Below are 18,878 nucleotides of genomic sequence, written 5' to 3' on the forward strand. Positions count from 1 at the left end.
AAAAGATTAGAGCACAAAGAAAAAACAAAAATCTCAGATCACTCCTTAAAAAAATGAAACCATTGGGAATGTTGTTTCTTTATTACCAGATAAATCAGAAATATGATTTTTTTTTTCATAACAGAGTTGAAATATTCAAGGAGCAGCTAGTGCTCACCACTTTACATCATTTATCTGCTATAAGTTTCTCGATACATACCATCAATGTTTGATATTTTAGAATATGAATTTATAAGTGAAGTAGTTTTTTTTTTAATTGGCAAAAGTAAGAATTTTATTTAAACTCTTTTTTTCCATAAAATTATATATTTTGTTTTCAGATAAAACATAGATAATTTTTAATATTATATTTAAATTGAAAAAATCACCAAAAGAAATAGTTTGATTCTCAATTCATCTATTTTGATCTCTCGATTCAATTATGTTTCGTTTGTGTTATTTTGCATGTATATTCAGTGCGAATAGAAATGATTTATACACAATTTAATTTCATCTAAATATCTTAATAAATATAACATATTTGAAGGTAGACATCTTAAGGTAATAATTTTAATATGAAATTAAAAAATCTGTCTCTCCTTGTGTCATTTTATTTTACATGCATATTCAGTAAGAATTGTAATGAGTTCTATACTGTTTAATGTCATCTAAATATCTTCATAAATACAGTATATTTGCATGTAGATTTTTTATGGTAATAATTATAACATGAAAATTTGATAATGAATTGACCGAACATTTTCCTTCAAATAAAAGTTTGCTTTTCAATTCTTAATTTTATAATACTTCATTGAAAAATTGCTGCCTGTGCTAATTCTTTATTTATAATATTCGAAATGCGAAAAATAGCTATATTCTCATCATCCACAATTATTTTATACTTGTATTTCCCTGGAAGACTTAATTTCTCTATTCTGAAAAAGAGCAGACGGCAAATGTACACAGGAACTAAATATACAACGTGTAAGGTTGCAGCAGCTACAAAAAAGAAAGTCTGTGCGAAAGAAATTAACCAATCAGAGCCCGTCGGTTCCCTTTGCCATAGAGTTAGTCTGTACAATTTGTGAACTCACATATGTAAAGATGAATTTAAGCAACAAATGAGAGATCAGATATCTCTCATCATCAACAGAAGATTTAAACTAATAATTGAGATTGGCTATTCTACTGCAATGAAAAAACCATCTTTTTCTGAAGATGCTATTACAAAATCAGTATACTTATTCAGGCAATAAAACTTGAAAATACTGAGAAGATATTATATTTCAGGCATCTGATGAATAATTTTTTAAGTTGTAAGTCATCAAATAAATAAATATTTTTAATTTAGAAATATTGAGAATGAATTAAATATTCATTGAATTTTCAAACTATGATGCTTACTTTTAAAGTGAAGTATTGATGTAAAAAAAAAATCACTCAAATGATAGTCAAATTACACAGTAATTTGAAATAGTTAGTTAGATCCTAAGAATCCTATTTCAGAAGCCAAACTTATTAGTCTACTATAACAAGTGCTTTTGCCTTTTTTTATCTCATAAATAACGAATTTAAAAGATAGGCTCTTTCAATAATCTGTTCTTTGGGACGCATGCAGAAAATCTGAAAATCTAATGCCGATTTTCGAAGCAAATAAGTTTTTTTCGAAACATTTCAAAATTGACAACAATTAAAAAATAGATAAACTGCAAAAAACAGCATCCTGTAACTATTATTGTGGCAAACCTAGACCCTTAGTGAGTAGGGATAGAAAACTTCCTCCGTCCTGGCAAAACTTCTCGATAAAACTCTTTTGATTGGTTGATAGAATAGGAGAAAATATACATATCTTAACATTACATTTTGAGAAGTGTCATACTAGAGCATCAACTTGTCGTACTAGAGCATCTTTACTTCCATCATTTCAGTATGACAATTGGGCGTCTATTAAACATCCGATGAGTTCCTCCAGGCTTTGGCGCCCATGCGGAAAGAAGCTGTGAAGACTGTATTTAAACGCTTGTTTCTGACTCGAAATATGAATTTCAGAACGAAAGTACTGAATTTTAAAATTTATAATAACAATTCGCCCGCTTGTCAAAGTATCTAAATTTGGTTACAGTGTTCCTTATTCTTATTTCAGATAAGATTTATAAACAAAACCCATTTATATTATTATTACATCTTTCATTTGTAATTTTGTGTTTATATGTTTAGCAAATTAAATATTTATAGCAAGCAGCTGAGTACGTTTCTTGGTTAATTCACAAGTTGCCCATTTATTATTATTTTCTTTGTAGCTTTTTTGTAATGCTATTGTAGTATGCAAGTCGATTTCAGAGCTCTGCAGGAGAATGCGTCATCGATTTTTGAAAGCGGTAAGTGATTCTTCACGTTTTTGTGGCATATTATTTTATTATTTGTCTATAATATGAAGAATTGTTAAATTTAATTGTCGTGGTTCGCATTGATTTAAGCAAATGTCACTATGTAACAATCCTTTGATAGGATCAAGTATTCCTTTCTCAGATTTTTTAAAAATTTAATTTGTGAATGCTCTAAAATTTCTAAATATAAATAATCATCTGTGAAATCATTAGGCTCATGTGAACCCTTTAGTGACTATTCATCACAAAGTTCACATGAAATCTTTTATGCTTTGGAGATACAAATGGTAACCAAATGTTTATTTGTAATCTATGCTTGTTTAATATTTTGCCAGAAAGTTCTTTTAGAGTTCAAAAAATTATTATTTTGGACAGTTAGATGCAAAAAGCAAATATATTTATTTAATCTAATCATGATATTGTTCTCAAGCTTTGCTTGTAGTAAAACTTGCAGCTTTGTACTGTCAGTAAATATATATTACTATGTTCTTCTTTTCTTTTTTTTTTCTTTCTAAATATCTGTTTTGCCTTGGTTTATAATGCATATGATACAATTCTTGGGCAGATGTTTGTATGTTGAAGATAGAAAATACATAAACAAAAGTTGTCCTTTATTGTAATGTTTATTTTTTGTTCTAAAAATTTTTATATTTGAGATTTTATTGCATATATTCTATTTCTCTTGCTTACTGATGACTACAGATGCCTTGATTGTAAATATGTATCAAGAAATTTTAATGGTCTTTTTTAAAATTAAAGTAAAAACTTCTTGCAAATGTTTTACTTTCATGTTGAATAATGATGGATTATGAGTAATCAAGAACATAATTTGCTTTCAGAGCATGCAAAAGATGCTTGATTTCAATATTCCTTTAGAAGGAGTATTCTGGAATATTCGTTACTTCTAACAATCACCAATATCTTCTCAACTAATTGCTAATTCTGAGAATTTTATTAATTACTTTTCCTTTCTAATTTTCTTTTTTTATACTCAACCCCATTTGAGGGAACTAAGCAGTGACACTTGTCATGGACTTGCTTTTCCTCGTTTGTATAAAACAGGTTTGGTTTTTTGTCCATTTGATAAAAGTTTTCTTCTTCTTTTTACTTGAAAATAATTACATTATAAATGAAGTTACATATTCAGTACAAATTATTCTATTCTTAAATTATTGATATACAGATTTAAAATCAAAGGTTTGTGGAAATAAAGAAGCTATTATGTATATTAGATGTTTTACTGCACTTGGAACTGCCCCTCATTCTATAATGTAATGTAGTTGATTTAGCATTTTTCGAAAGAATTGCATTAAAATCGGACCCTCTGAAATGTTTCTAATAAAAACAATTAAAATACAGCAAAGTGAACTGTATTGAAATTTGAAGCTGTTCTTCAGAGAAAAGATTTATCACCTACTAACAACTATGCATAACTTCATTTCATCTGTTCTATAGGTAGATTTAAAAAAAAAGGAAAAGGAAAACGGGGATATATTTTTATGTTGTATGAGTTTTATATTCAACTCCTTAAGGCCTCAACTGTTATTAATTACTATTCGAAGGGTTTTATATAAATGATATTTTCAATCTCAAATTTGGTGCATCTTTATAGTCTGCTTGGAGCTCCATCTCTGAAATTTAATAACATATTATTGGCAATTGCAGAAATGTTCAGTTTCTAGATTTATCTTAGCTTTTTAAAGAAATTAAATTTTATTTTAAGTCATTAATAATATCAAGAAAAAGCAACCTAAACACTCTTTGGTGTCAAATAATAGTCCTGCGATTTATACATTTTGAATTTATTTAATAACAGTCATAGATGTGTTAATATTAACTACTGCTAAAAACAGAATTACAGCAAATACAATTCTGACAATAAATAATTATGTAGAGTAAAATGCAACATGTGAGTTGAAGAATATATCATTGTGCATATAAATAAACATATATTTCGAAATTTTTTGATTATTTTTTGGAACTATTTTTAGCATGGTACAAGTTTCATAATCCATATTCATGTATGTTCTATTATTAAAATTAAACTTCAGAAGCCTTGATATGCAAGTCTTTTGTGATGTTTAATCAAATATATGTAGATCCTAGTATTTGAATCTTTTCTTATTTTGTTTTTTATTATTCTATTATTATTATTATTTATCTTTTTCCCATGCTTAGTTTTTTATTTTTTATTTTATAGTCTTCCTAAAATGATGTCTGACATTGGCGAATTTGACCATAAAAGGTTTTTTCGAATGAAAAAATTATTACATTTAAGTGAATTTCAATTGCCATTTTGTGTCAAATAGTAGCTTATAATATTAAAGAAAATTTTTATTGTTCTTAACTTTATAATTTTTTATAAATAGAGGCGAGAACTGCAGGATGTTTGCTTTTAATAAATAATGATATATTTACTGTGTTTCAATTATATGTATATAATATATAATTAACAGCTTTGGTGTTCAGCTGATTACTAAAAATTTTTAACTAAATATTTTATGTAGCTTGATCTTAATGGTTGCTGCCAGAAAGTATTTTTAAGCTTCAGATTTTAATTTGAACCCTAATATATATATTTATATAAGGGAAGTATTGGAACTAACTGTCTCGAAAAGGTCTGCAATGAAATATTTTTGCAGATAATCTGCCGATGGAGTACCTTTTGCCTTGCATAACTCTAGTTTTCTTTTCAGCCCTGCATTTTTTCTACTTCATTACATTCATCCTTTATTTGTTTTTTGTTTTTTAAATCATCATTTCTCAGAAGTTCCATTCACTCCCAAGATTTTTGCCTCTTCCAAAGGATCTACCCAGGTTTCGATGTTTTGTGTACCATTCTCATTATAATAGTCACCGTTCTCCCGTGTTAAAGTTTACATTGCAATACCCAAAATGTTTCCTTCCTTGATTGTGTTTCATCAAACGATTAAAGTGTTCAATAAAAAAAATCTCTTCAGCTTAAGTTCCTTACACAAAAAAATGAGATTATAAGTGAATTCATTAACATCATCAGTCCTTACAGCAAATTAAAATTTATATTGTTTATTTTTATTATTATTATTATTATTTGGATTGCATTTTTAAATTGTAATACAATTGCAAATAATCTTTAAAATATTATTTAAAATATTGTGAATTTTTACATCTTTTATCAAATTTGTTATTTAAATTTTTGCATAATATTAAAATGTGTTGCTCTTGAAATATATCTTAATGCTATTAAGAGTAGAAAGTTGATTTACCCAAATAAATTAGATCTATCTAACCTCAAGTTAAAAGTAAATAAAAATTGATGTCATATTATGAAAAGAAAAAGTTAGTAAATACCTCAGATGAATTTATTCTGTACCTCTGGTTGTAATTAAACTATCCTCTGTTATCTATTGTGTCAGAATATTTTTATGTTTTAGTATGCATACAAACCTTGTAAATGAAGAAAAAATAATAATAATCCAAGGTTCTAATTCTTCCTAATGACACATGATATTCAGCATATAGTAGTAAATACCTCAGGGGAAATTTTTTGCATCTGTTTGTAATTAAGCTACAGTCTGTAATCTCTTGTGGTTTTGTTTTACCAAATATACAAATAAACAAATGTTTTTTATACTATTTATTTCACTATTAATATTTATTATAAGAGTATTCTAAATGTCGCATTTATTACTTCCATTTATAGGTGTTTTATGAGATTTTTGCATTTATTATATCCATTTCGAAGGGTTTTTCATGAAATTTTTAAATCCTAATCTTTTAATATTTCTATTATCCTTGTTGAAAATGATTTCTGTATTAATGTAAAGTTAATGGAAATTTAGGTGTCACTTTAAATATGCTTTTAAATGTTAACCTCTGACTTGAATACATCTGTAAGGTATGGTTGAGTGTCAAAGGGCCTTGGTGAACTTCCATGTCTTGTGGTGGTGCTGGTGGAATTGTAATAATGTTTTAAAATCTAATTTATATATCTTAATTTAGCCCATATTAACTTTACTTTTAATGTTCTATTACTTCCTGATTTAATTCCACCTTTTTTATTTAATAAACTCCGAGTGTAGGGTTAAAATTCCTTAATGCTTGCAATCTTCTTTTAAAGATACCAAAAATTCTCTTATCTAAATCAGCACATGTTCAAGAAATCCCTATCAGAATCTCATAGTATAAAATCGCTGAGTGAAAAATTTTGTTCTCTTTTGCTCTTGTTCTTGTGACGCAATGTAGACGGATGTATTTATGACCACTTATTCTTTCTATGCAAATTGTCACCCATGAATGAATATATTGAGTTTCAAAATATAAAAGTGTGATCTCTTCAGCCACATAACTGCTTAAAAACATGTTTACATACATATATATAAAGAATTGCAATCAATAAGCATACTTTTCCCCCAGTTTAATAGATGTTGATATATTGCTATTTCGCCGCCTTTGTCGACCATCCGGTTCATCAATCTTAATGTTCGTTAAAATTTTAATAATTATATATTTTATGTAACTCCTATTTTAATAGCTATTTCATCAAAATATTTTAAAGATTCAAATTTTGATAGTCATATAATTAATTCATAATATTATCAAGGTCTTCAGCCATAAAGTAATATGTATCTTTCTAATTTTCTGTTAGCTCCCATAGAATTTATGCTTTAAATTAAAGTGGAAATGGTTAAATTGCAATTAATATAAGAATTTTTTTTACTGAAACGAAGCATTTTTTAAAATATGAGTTCTGAAAACAGAGTCGCTGAGTATTTAAACCTTATGGTACTAAAGAATATCTTTCTTAATTTATGTAATATCTCAAGAAATATTCTATAAAATTTTCTCAGATTCATCATGAACAGATCAATTAATTTACAATGTTTGGTTTAAAATGCATAAAAATGCTCTAGGAAAATAAACAGAATCGTTTGAAATAATCGGTCGGAAACGTGTTAAGCCTTCAAAAGTAAGTCCGTATCCGTTGAAAATAGAATTGTCAACAATCAGAACACAATGCGCATGCGTGAATTTTCAACGCCAATTATGGTAACGCAAATGCGTGAATTTTCTTTGCCAGTTGGCGTAACGCTACGCAGATTAGAAATTTTTAATTTCCTTTATTCTGTTTTATTTCAATTCAAAAGTACTTACGATTAATCTGAAAGATCGATTAATCGTAACAATGTTTAATTTTAAATGCATCAAACACTAAGAAAATAAATAGAAACATTTGAAATAATCGGCAAAATATGTTAAGACTATCCTTGTTAGCGTGGGGAAAAACACTGAAATCTTACTCATTGGCGGTGGGGAAATGAAAAGTTTTTTGGCGGGAAAGTTAGTTTTTAATTAATAATTAAAATTCTCACTAACAATTTCAAAAAAAGGTCCCCAAGTGCACATTTCCAACCTCCAAGATATGCATATGCCAAATTTGGTAGCTGTAGATCGAACGATCTGGCCTGTAGAGCGCCATCACACACACATTGAGCTTTATATAAGTATAGATTACAGCATATAAGTATTATACATATGTAAGGAATATTAAATATGAATGAAAACTTGTATTGAATTTTAAATTAGTTTTGATAGCTATATAGCCTTCAAATATTTCAGAAATGTATTGTTATTTTGAGAATATTTTTAAAAATCCAAGCTTAAAACAATGTGCAAACTGTCTATCAATTTCAATATTTTTTTTAAAGAATACTTTTGTGAAAGATTAAAAGTATAGAAATATTATAAGTATTATACATATGTAAGGAAGATTAAATATGAATGCAAATTAGTATTGAATTTTAAATTAGTTTTGATAGCTATATAGCCTGCATTAAAGATTAAAAATAAGAGAAGATAAAGATTAAAATATAGAAATTCAAAAATATCGAAATATATTACATGCGGTTCACTCCTTTAAAGTCAACAATCATTTTAATTCCGTAATTGACTGTGAAAATCTATCAATGATTTTTTCTGAATCCAAATCATCGTATTACTCCCTTTCATTTGAAAGCAATAAGTAGAATTCCAAGTTCTCCTCTGATAATGAATTTCTTAATCTATTCTTAACGATCTTCAACTTTGAAAGTGTCCTTTCATTGAGAGGCTGATATGGTGCAGACGACTTTCAAAAGTTCATAAATGTTGTCATATGTTTCATCATGAAGTCTGTTTCATACTAAAATCTTTAATATGCTTGTTATACAAGTGTTGCAACTTTTTACGTTATTGCAACTATAATACATTAAGTGCTCATCAATATTTCCAATGTTACCATTTTAGTTGTCATGCTATTTCATTCTTGATATTGGATTCCTTTTTTTTTTTTAATGTTTAATGCATAATTTTCATTGTTTTTTCTATATCATAATGAAAATCAAATCAATTTCAGTGATCTATATAATCAGTATATCCTAATGTTGTTTTTCTGTTTGAAACATGGGTGCAAAATCTATTTTTAATCTTCCGATATCAAACTTTCTTTTGTTGTAATAAAATATAGTTCATTTGCATTGCTTTAATAGTTTTTTTTAATCTATTACTTTTCTTTCCTCGTTTCTTCAAATAAATTTACTTTTTGAATAGTTTAATGATATTATTTTGTTTCATACAGTTTTAAATTCGTTTTTCACCTTACATCAAGATGATGCTCCTTAGTGATTATGTTATTCATTTATTTGTTACTCGCGATCATTGACGTCCAGTTAGTTGGCGAAAATTGATTATTCTAAAATTTTCAATTAAATATTTTACAATTTTAATAATAATGTTTCAAATTTATTTACAATATCAGAGTGGTATATTTTATTTATTATGATATTTATGCGCTAAATTCCACATTTCCTTTTATTGCTCTGCTTTCCGTCAGAAATTTCTTACAGAATCGATTTCAAAATTATTTGTAAGCATATTTATTATAATTATTTTATATATAGTCGTCCAAATAATTACTTAATAATTATTACTTATTATAATTAACTTGTGTTTTAAATGCATACGCTAATTACTTTGAAAATGTAAAACTGATTATTATATGATATCAGGAAGCTAACTTTGAGAAATGTTATTTGCCCCCCTCTCTTCGAATATATCTTACTCCCGAGTCGGAAAATTGCTTTCGCTGCCTATGACGGATAATAAACGTTTGTATGAGCTACAACTCGTATAAACAAGCGTTAATATTTCAAATTAAATCAAATTGAATAATTGAAACCTAGGACATTCATGTCAGTTTTCAACACTATGAACATCTGACATTAACATTCACACATGTTAATGTGTTAAGTTATGGAGTTTTTATAGAGAATTTACTGGAATGTTTTTAAAAAATAAACTGCTGGTATCTTCTAGTATTTACGCTTTTTTAAAGATAAATAATAATAATAATAATCTTTTCCTTTACTTTAAATGAAGTGGGAAAAGTCCTCAATAAAATCAGATGCCTTCCTCTTTCACCTTCCCTGGATGCTTTTTACATATTGATGTTATTTAAAACGCGAGATGAAAACTAAATATGCCTACATAGTATGACACAAATATCGCATATTATATTTAATGGAAACATTCTTGAAATATCCTAAATTATCTTTTCTGCTAATGAAAGCAGAATCTTTTGGTCATATTAAAATGAGAAGCTATTAATTGCAGAAAATGGTTTTTGCACTAACTCAAAATTCAATTATGCCCTTTTAGTGGGAGCTCGGGTTTTTTGTATGAATTAACAGTATGTTAACTTTTCGTTTTAATTATAACCACGATAATTTGTGTAGTAACAAATGCATTTAATATTTTCATTTAAAATAATGCAATAATTAAAAGGTTATGCTTCATATAAATCTAATTCTCTGTAATCGTCCATCCGAACAATATTAAGATTATTATTTCAAAATTTTGAATGTGTGTGTAATGATATTTTAAATTTTTATTTAATTAATTCCCAAGGTTTTATCTTAATATAGCCCATAGTAACTTCCTTCTGAAATATTCTCTTACTTCGTGATCCAATTCCACTGTCTTAATTAATTAATTAATTCAAGAGAAGCTTTATAAAATTGCTGAATCGGCTAATAGCCTAACTTTAGCACACTCCGCGTGAAGGGGTAGAAAAATGTCCTGTAAGCACATTCTTTTTAAAAGATCCCTGCGTTTCCCTTACTTGTGATTGACATGCGTCTGAAATCCCTATCAGAATCTTAATAATATATTAGCACTGTAAAGAAATATTTTCCCTATCGAAATCTCATGTTATATAAGACGAGGAATAATTTATTTCGCTCTTTTTCCCGACTTCTGCTTTTCCAACGCGCTGTGGCGGACGTGCCTTGTAAATAATGCGTGCTTCTCCTATATGAAATAAAATGACGTGACGAAATCAATGTCTCTTCACTGTCTTGGAACCTGCATTCTGCTTAACATAAAATAATGCTTATATATTGTAACGAAATAGATTTTTAGCACTTTTATTTTAATTGGTTTTTACATATTTGTAAAGGTTGAATATCATAATTAATTTTTTTTTCACTTCCTGATGTGTCACAATACTTTCTCAGGAATTAGCTCCCATTGACTGCATTTTTTATATTTTCAGAACTTATAAAGTTAATCAGTAGATTAATTGAGCTTTGATTTAATAGCGCGAACACAAAATAGTAAATATTTATTTGAAAGTTCAAAAAAATTTTTAAATTAAAGGAATAAAGTGTAAAATAATTAAAATCAAAGCACTTTTTGTTACAAAATTAAAAGCGTGTTTTACATCGTGACAGGGCTTCACATCGATTAAAATATCACTTTTTATAAATATAAGGTAAAATGAAATTATTTAAAAACAAATTATATTAATTCGATACAAAAATTGAACATAATCCACAAAAATGGCAAATTTTTGTATGTTTTTTTAGTTCAATCAATCGAACGGCACATTATCGAAGCAGAAGGAGTTCCAGTTCCCACTTTGATAGGAAAGAATACCAAAGAATTAAAAATTTTATTAAAATTATTTTTCTTCTTTTTCACAATTTTCTTTCAAAATCTTTATTTTAGTCGAATATATTCCGGCAGGTTTGTGATTATTTACAGAAAAGACTAATTAAATACTTAAAAAGCAGCCACTATTTTAAACAAAAGTTATATATTATCCTAAAGCCAGATCATCCCACAACTAAGTCATCGCGTTATTTAACTGGATTAACTAAACCGGGCAATCTTTGAATTATATGTGATATGTTTTTATACTATGCGATAAGTTTTCAAAACAGATTTTATACAGAGTGATTGGTATATTGTGCTCATAAAATATGAAACCTTTCCTACATTTTCTTTTTAAAAGGAATGATACCAGTGTTATTTCATTATCTCTAACAATTTTGTGTCTCGAAGGCCATGCATACAAATTACAGATAAATATTTTTTTTAAAAAAATCCAAAATTAACAAATAACTTTTGAACAGCAACAGAATATGGATATTTGAGGTCCTGATCATTAATTAATCTTGGTGAAGGTAAATTCTTTAGATTTGTAAATGATATCCCGCTCTGTTTGAAAATTACCTATTATGTACATTAACGTGAGTGGAAACAAAATCCATTTTCTTTTTCCTCCGTGTTGCTATACTATGGAAAATTTACGAATGCTGAGAAATATAAAGACGAAAGAAATTATTAAACTAATCTTCCTTATCTTCTAGACGAAAGGGCATCTGTTTTTCATTCTCTTAATGACCAAATGATGACTTCTCAAATTTATGAGGGAAATTAAATATTCAAATACGTTATAATTTGACACAAAAATTACATATAATTCACAAGCATCTTAAGTATTCCGTGGATCCTTAATTGATTCAGTAAAACAGCGCATTTTCGAAAGGTGAGATGTCATCTAATTAGATAATAAAAAAGTAGAGCAATTATGAAGTTAATCTATTATCGTGTTAATTATTTCACCTTGCATATTGTTTTATGCTGGGAGCTTACAGATACAACTTTACCAATACAACATCAAAAGCTCACTCAGAGATTCATTGATTTGCTCACTTTTATTTCCACTTGACATTTATAGTCTAGAAAGAGGTATGACGTATTGATTCTATCCGTTTAATACAATTTCCACAGAACGGAACATAATTACAAAAATTCAATTTTACCACATTCGTCACTTAGCCATTCATGAAATTTTCGACATTTTTCATGTAAATGTTGATTTCTCCATTCAGTATGTTGATATTTCCCTAAAAATAGAAAAATATCCCTTAAGCCTTAAATAAATCCAGCCATTTTTTCACATTTCATGTTCGCTTTGGGAATATGGCCAATCTAGTTGTTAAAACAATGATAATGAAAAAGAAATAATGCAAATCTTAATGCAGTAGAGTACGCAGTCCATAACTTATTCAATCAATCAACGAAATATATGTCTACTATTTATTTAAGATTAGGTTATCAAGGAAAGGATGACAAGTACATATGAAAGATTGACTTTATTTGTCCATTTGGTACTTTCAAATTTTTACTATTACAATTTAGTTTCCGCAACGCTCCAGCAACTTTTCAATGTCTTTTAGGTAAATTTAAGACAGAATTGAAAGATGTATTTCCATGATTATTCCTTGGCAATATCATAGTGTTATCAGGAATGTCTGATGAACATTTGTCAGATTTTAGAAAAGTGTTTGTAAAACTTTCTGTCTTTAAACTAAATGCTAACAAAAGCGAATGCCATTTTGGTTGTGGAAGACTAAAGTATCTAGTTCACTGAATTACAGAAGAATGTCTGGCAGTAGATACTGACAAAAAGAGACTTCCTGACTTCCTTTCAGAAAATTCTTAGGCCAACATGTGTTAAGGAACAGGCCTTTTAACTGACTTGTTCTTGGTCCCGAAGATATGTCCCCCTTTTTTCCGAAATTGCTAAGACCTTAGTGACTTATCAAAAAAGAATAAATAGTGGACAAGAGCGGAAACAGAACAAACAGAATGCGTTTGAAGAGTTAAACAGAAGGTTCATTTCACCGTCTGAGTTATCTCAACCTCGTGAATCAATTCATCATTAGAACAAATGCCAGTAACTATGCTCTAGGAGCACTCCTTATCCAAGGAGAAAGCCTTGAAAAACATATCGTTGAGTGTGCAAGTCATAGAGCTGATATATAAATGGAGGGAGCTAGTCGCTTGTTTCTTATCGAAGCAAGTGTGCTCAACATGAATCACGTGACTTAAGGAGAACTTTTTTTGGCGCCATATCGCAAATCTTTTCATACTCAGAAATTATCGAGCAACCTTTTGCTTCCCGGCATTGGGTCCGGTCGTTTTTCGTTTTCTGTTAACATTTCTTGAAGGGTTTTTTTTTCTTTTTTTTTCTCTCTCTCTCTCTCTCATAACATCAGTAGCTTAGTTTGTTGATTGAAACCATGATTTGTATTTTTACTTTGTTTTTCAGTTCCTACTATTAGTTCATAATCTCCCTATATATATATTGTTCAAATTCTCAGTCGTTAATAAAATAGTTTTTATTCATCCACTCAAATTCAGATACATTTTTTAAACTTGTAGTGAATGGCACTTGATGTTATTACAGTTTTTTTCAAATATTAATTCATTAATTAATTCAAAGAATGCTACCATTAATACTATCATGTGCATCAACAGTACATAAGATGCAAGGTAGCACTGTAGATTATGCAGTAATATATCTTGGACGAAAATTCTTCGCTGCAGGTCAAGCATCTGGAGTCGTGTGAAATCATTAGATGGACTATTAATTGAAGAACTGGACTGCTCGAAACTCACAGGAAAGGTTCCTTGCAATAATGAAGCATTACAAGGGATGGATAGAATGAGAAATTATAGACCACCATCAGCTTCATAAATTAGAAACGAAAACAAATAGAAAGCGAATAAATTGTAACAAACAAAAATACTAGTCCAACACCATATATAGAAAGGAAAATAGACAATTGCAAGGAAATTCGCTTTCTCTTTTGCCACTTAATTTTGTGATTCTGTCATATGTATATACATATTTATATTAATTGTAATTATTTTATAAAAAGTAATTAAAATAAAATTTTTCTTTGTTGATCTAAGTAGGAATTGACTTAATTTTTTTATATATATTTGTTTTGCATTAATTAAAAGTGTTTATTTTTCTACTTTAAGTAAACATTTTATTTCTGTTATTTACCTAAAAGCATCTTTTAATTTTACATTACATGTTTAAATACTTTCTATTATTATCTCAAAAAAAAAAAAAAAATTATAAAAACAGATTATAAAAGGGTTTCCCCCCCCCCCTTCAGAATATTTTTAAAAAAATGCATTCGTATTTATAATTGTTTTTCTTTCTAAAAATTAAATCATAATCCAACAATTAGGAGAATAAATATTTAGTTTTGCAGAAAAAGGTATTAATTAAGACAGTTAAATTATGCAGAAATAATTTAGAATGAGAACAAAAAATACTAGTGCAGGACCGCACCCGAATGCTGTGCCAGAGCCTTAGCCACTATACTATTCGATCATTCGTTCACCGTGACACATTATTAGTGCATAAGCTATGTTGAAAGTTTCAGGACCATTTCCTCGAAATTGGCTGGCTATTGAGACTTAATATTTTTATGAATGACCGTTCTAAATATATACTGCCTTTATACAAAATTTCATCCCGGGCTCAATTTTGAACCTCATGCCTTCCCCTTATTAGTATCAGTTTAAAAAATTTCATTTTTGGTTTATAATTTGGCTTCTAACTACAGCAGAAACAAAAGTAGATCCTTTTTGGAATCTTAAAAGTGTTGATTTTAATAAAAAATAATAAAGAAATTCGAAATATTTATGAAAATGGTGATTTTACGGTATGTACATACCACAAGTTATAAATAAATGTTGACTTTCAGACAATATTTTTATCTGCAAAGATATCATTTTCTAGAATATCCACTAGTTTCTTTTTAGATCCCATTTAAAATTTATAAAAATATTACTTTATTTGAACTTTCATTTTAATTAAATCATTTATTTTTTGGTAAATAAACATTACCTTTTGTTTAAAAAAAAAAAAAAAAAAAAAGATGCCATATAAATGCTTAGTTCTGCTTGTCGTGGAAATTATGATGAAGAAAATAAAGTCACTGTTTTTGGATATCCCACTGATGAGGCTTTAAAAGAGAAATGGCTGCATGCAATTCCAAGAAAAAATTTTACCATTAAAAAGAATTCTAAAGTTAGCATTGATAATTAATACGTTTTAATATTTTGAAATAGTTTCAATTATTTTTAGGTGTAAAATATTATAATTTGTGTTAGTTACAGTTTAAATTTTTGTAAAAAAATTTAATGTCATTCTGATTTAATTAAAATTTATTTAAGATGCATTAATTTTAGTTCAATCCTAGTTTCACTATTTTGTTAATGTAAAATATAGGCCACTCAGATTTATTTTTTTTAAAAAAATAATGCATGAAAATAACTGATTTTTAAGCAGTAGTTTAAAACATTTTGAGAATTAAAAAAAAAAAATCCTCTTCATTTGTAGGTTTATAAATATAAAAAGTTATTCTACATGATAGCGAATTTTTTTCTCTCTTTTTCTTTCAGGTATGTGAAAGACATTTTAAAGATGGTGAAGTGCTTTACAGAACTTTTTTCTACAAAAGTACTGGGGAAACATTATCTGCTCCTCTGAAGAAGCCCAGGCTGAAAGAAAATGCTGTGCCAAGTATTTTTCCTCGCTGCCCAACATATTTGTTATCAACATCCTCAATTCGAGAGAGTCCTTCAAAAAAGAGGCAACGATTAGAACAAGTCCAAATTGAACGTTTCATAATTAAAAGCTTAAATTCCAAACAGAACTATGACAGCAAGACTGCATTTACTAATTTTAATGAATTAGAAAAATGTATTTAAGACCATACCTTTTCTTCCTTTTGGACTATTATTGAAAAGAATGAAAATATGTTACTCATCCACCTATCTGTTAATGATGGCATTCCTACCATAACATATGCTGTAAGTATTTACAATTATCTATTTTTAAATACATCATTTATGGGAGAAAGGATTTTGAAACACGAGCAATTCCCATTACCAATTAAAGTTAATAATATAAATCAAATATTTGATATTCACTGAATGTCAAAATTAATATTATTGAATCTATCATCAAAAATTCAGAAGATGTATTTACTGACAAATGTAAATTTTTCTTTGAATTTTTTCTTGAGTAATTCACTGCTGAAGTGTAAACCTGAACACCTTTTTTATATAGTACCTTTAATGAACCTTTTTTATATAGTACATAAAAATAATTGTTTATTAATCACATTTTAATAGTATTTCTATTTTGTATATGTATGAGTTCTGAAAAATTGTTTTTTTTTCCCTTGCTATTATGTTGAAATAAATAAATGTTTACTAATATGTGTCTTCATCTGTTTCATATTTTATAATTTCTTAATTCATTCATATTTATTAACTAAAATATGTTATTTCTTTATACAAGTACAGCTCATAGATTTGCTATATTTTTTTAAACAAACATTTCTAGTAAAAAATTTTAAATCCAATATTTATATAAAGAATTAAAAAATGAATCAATAATCTCATTATGTTACTAATCAAATTTTTTGATTACAGCAATTTTTATTTCCTACATGTAAATCTTTTACTATTAATTATCTTCCTTTTTTAAAAAATAAAATTCCTGAAAACTAAAAAGTTTCCATTTCAAAGAAAATTTAATGTAAACATCTATTTTACACAAACAAATAATAAATCATTCGTAAATAAGCAATTATTATACACCTATTTAATAATTCGGTGAATGTGTTTTTAATAACGAAAGTTGTCAAGAAATTGTGATATTCAATATCGGAAATTCTCAAACCCCCGATTGTAATTATTTAAATGCCATTTTTTTTAATACAAAGTAATATTTTTTAATTAGTATCTATGCAATTATTTGATAATTTAGAGAATTGTCGAAGGAGCATAACGCTGTACATCGCAACTTATACGTTATGTTAATCTTCGTCCTTCTTGGAGCGTACGCCTAGCTGTGATGACTCATTACAACAGCCAGCAGGCCTTATCTCTCGGAGGTCACGGGAAGACCCGCTACCCCTATGCCATTACGCCGGCGCCTTTATAAAATTTTACTGTATAGCATTTTCAATAAAACATACATTTTAGTTTCACTATTTCATTCACAATGATGATTTAATATCGTTCATGGTATAATAAAATTCGAATATTTATGGTAAAAAAGAAACAACATATTGGAAATAATAAGGAACTTTTTTTGCATTAAAATAAATGCACAGTTATTAATCGGTAAATACTGTTTATATATACACTTGTATTGACGAGAAACAAAATTATGCCAAGCACGTGCAACACATTCGAGATTAAAATAAAGCAAGTAGCAAAATATAATGCAGTTATATCAGTGTAAATGAAACTTAATAACAAATTAACAAAATTAAATACAATAACTAAACCAAACTATGAAATATTATTCAGTTCTAACATCAAAATCACTGAGTGATCCAAGTTATAAAATTTTAAATTAATGATAACTATTGTTGTCTACAAATTGAGCAAAATATTGATACATCAGTAAAACAGTGAACAAAGGAATGATGAATTGAAATATTACGATTTAATGTTTTTTTTTTTTTAATTTCAGGTGCTATTAGAAATGTCTGAACAAAAAAACCCATTAATAAATACAAGTTTTCTAGCGTTTCATGATAGTAAAGTAGATATATTTAACTATAAAGAAAATACCTTGTAAGCATAAGTTCGAAAAGAAAAATGTTATTTTTATTTGGAGGTGAGTATTTTAATTTTGATTAATTCCAAGAATCTTGCTCTAACCAGCATATGTTGCAAACAAATACATACATATATATATTATTATTATTATTCGTCAGTCCAAATGTTAAAAAACAACAACACACATTTAGGATTTGTTAATAGATATTTTAACGGAAAATTTCTATAATACCATTAATATTTTTAAGAAAATCAGGCACTTCAAGAATCAAACTATTGGAATAAATTGATTTTTTAATCTTCACACGTTGTGAAATGTTATAATTCTTACGAAATTATATTTTGCATCACTAATAAAAAAAAATAAAAATAAAAATAAACCCTGTTATTCTGTTGGTCTAGAAATGCGCTTATTGTGATACAATTAATAAAATGATGCTGTCTCATTCTACCAACATGGAACTTTTTCTTTCATAGGAAATTTCTTTTAATTTCATAAGTTAATTAATATATAAATTTTAGAAAATTATTGTTACTGTCAACACAAGCACATATATATAATCCTTAATAATATTACTAGAAAATAGTATAATTTATTATTTCAGTAAAAACCTTCATTCATTATTCAGTATTTCAGTTTCATATTTCAGGTTAAACAAGATAGTCTTTTTTAAAGAAATAATACAAAATACTTTTATGTCGGGGAGTGGCTATTTGGTACACTACAAATTGGGCTTGAAAATCTTTAATATCAGAATTCAT

At 27.5% G+C, this 18,878-nt stretch overlaps 1 protein-coding gene across 1 annotated transcript; it reads left to right on the forward strand.

Moving 5' to 3' along the window:
- Positions 1 to 2,091: 2,091 nt before the first annotated feature.
- Positions 2,092 to 16,493, forward strand: LOC129958924 (uncharacterized). Its single transcript, XM_056071667.1, has 2 exons — positions 2,092 to 2,357; positions 15,939 to 16,493. Exons 1-2 carry the CDS (start codon positions 2,334 to 2,336, stop codon positions 16,245 to 16,247), a joined length of 333 nt encoding a protein of 110 aa, XP_055927642.1. The 5' UTR covers positions 2,092 to 2,333; the 3' UTR covers positions 16,248 to 16,493.
- Positions 16,494 to 18,878: the final 2,385 nt, after the last annotated feature.

The sequence above is a fragment of the Argiope bruennichi genome, chromosome X1, assembly GCF_947563725.1.
Source record: "Argiope bruennichi chromosome X1, qqArgBrue1.1, whole genome shotgun sequence".
Lineage (NCBI taxonomy): Eukaryota > Metazoa > Arthropoda > Arachnida > Araneae > Araneidae > Argiope > Argiope bruennichi.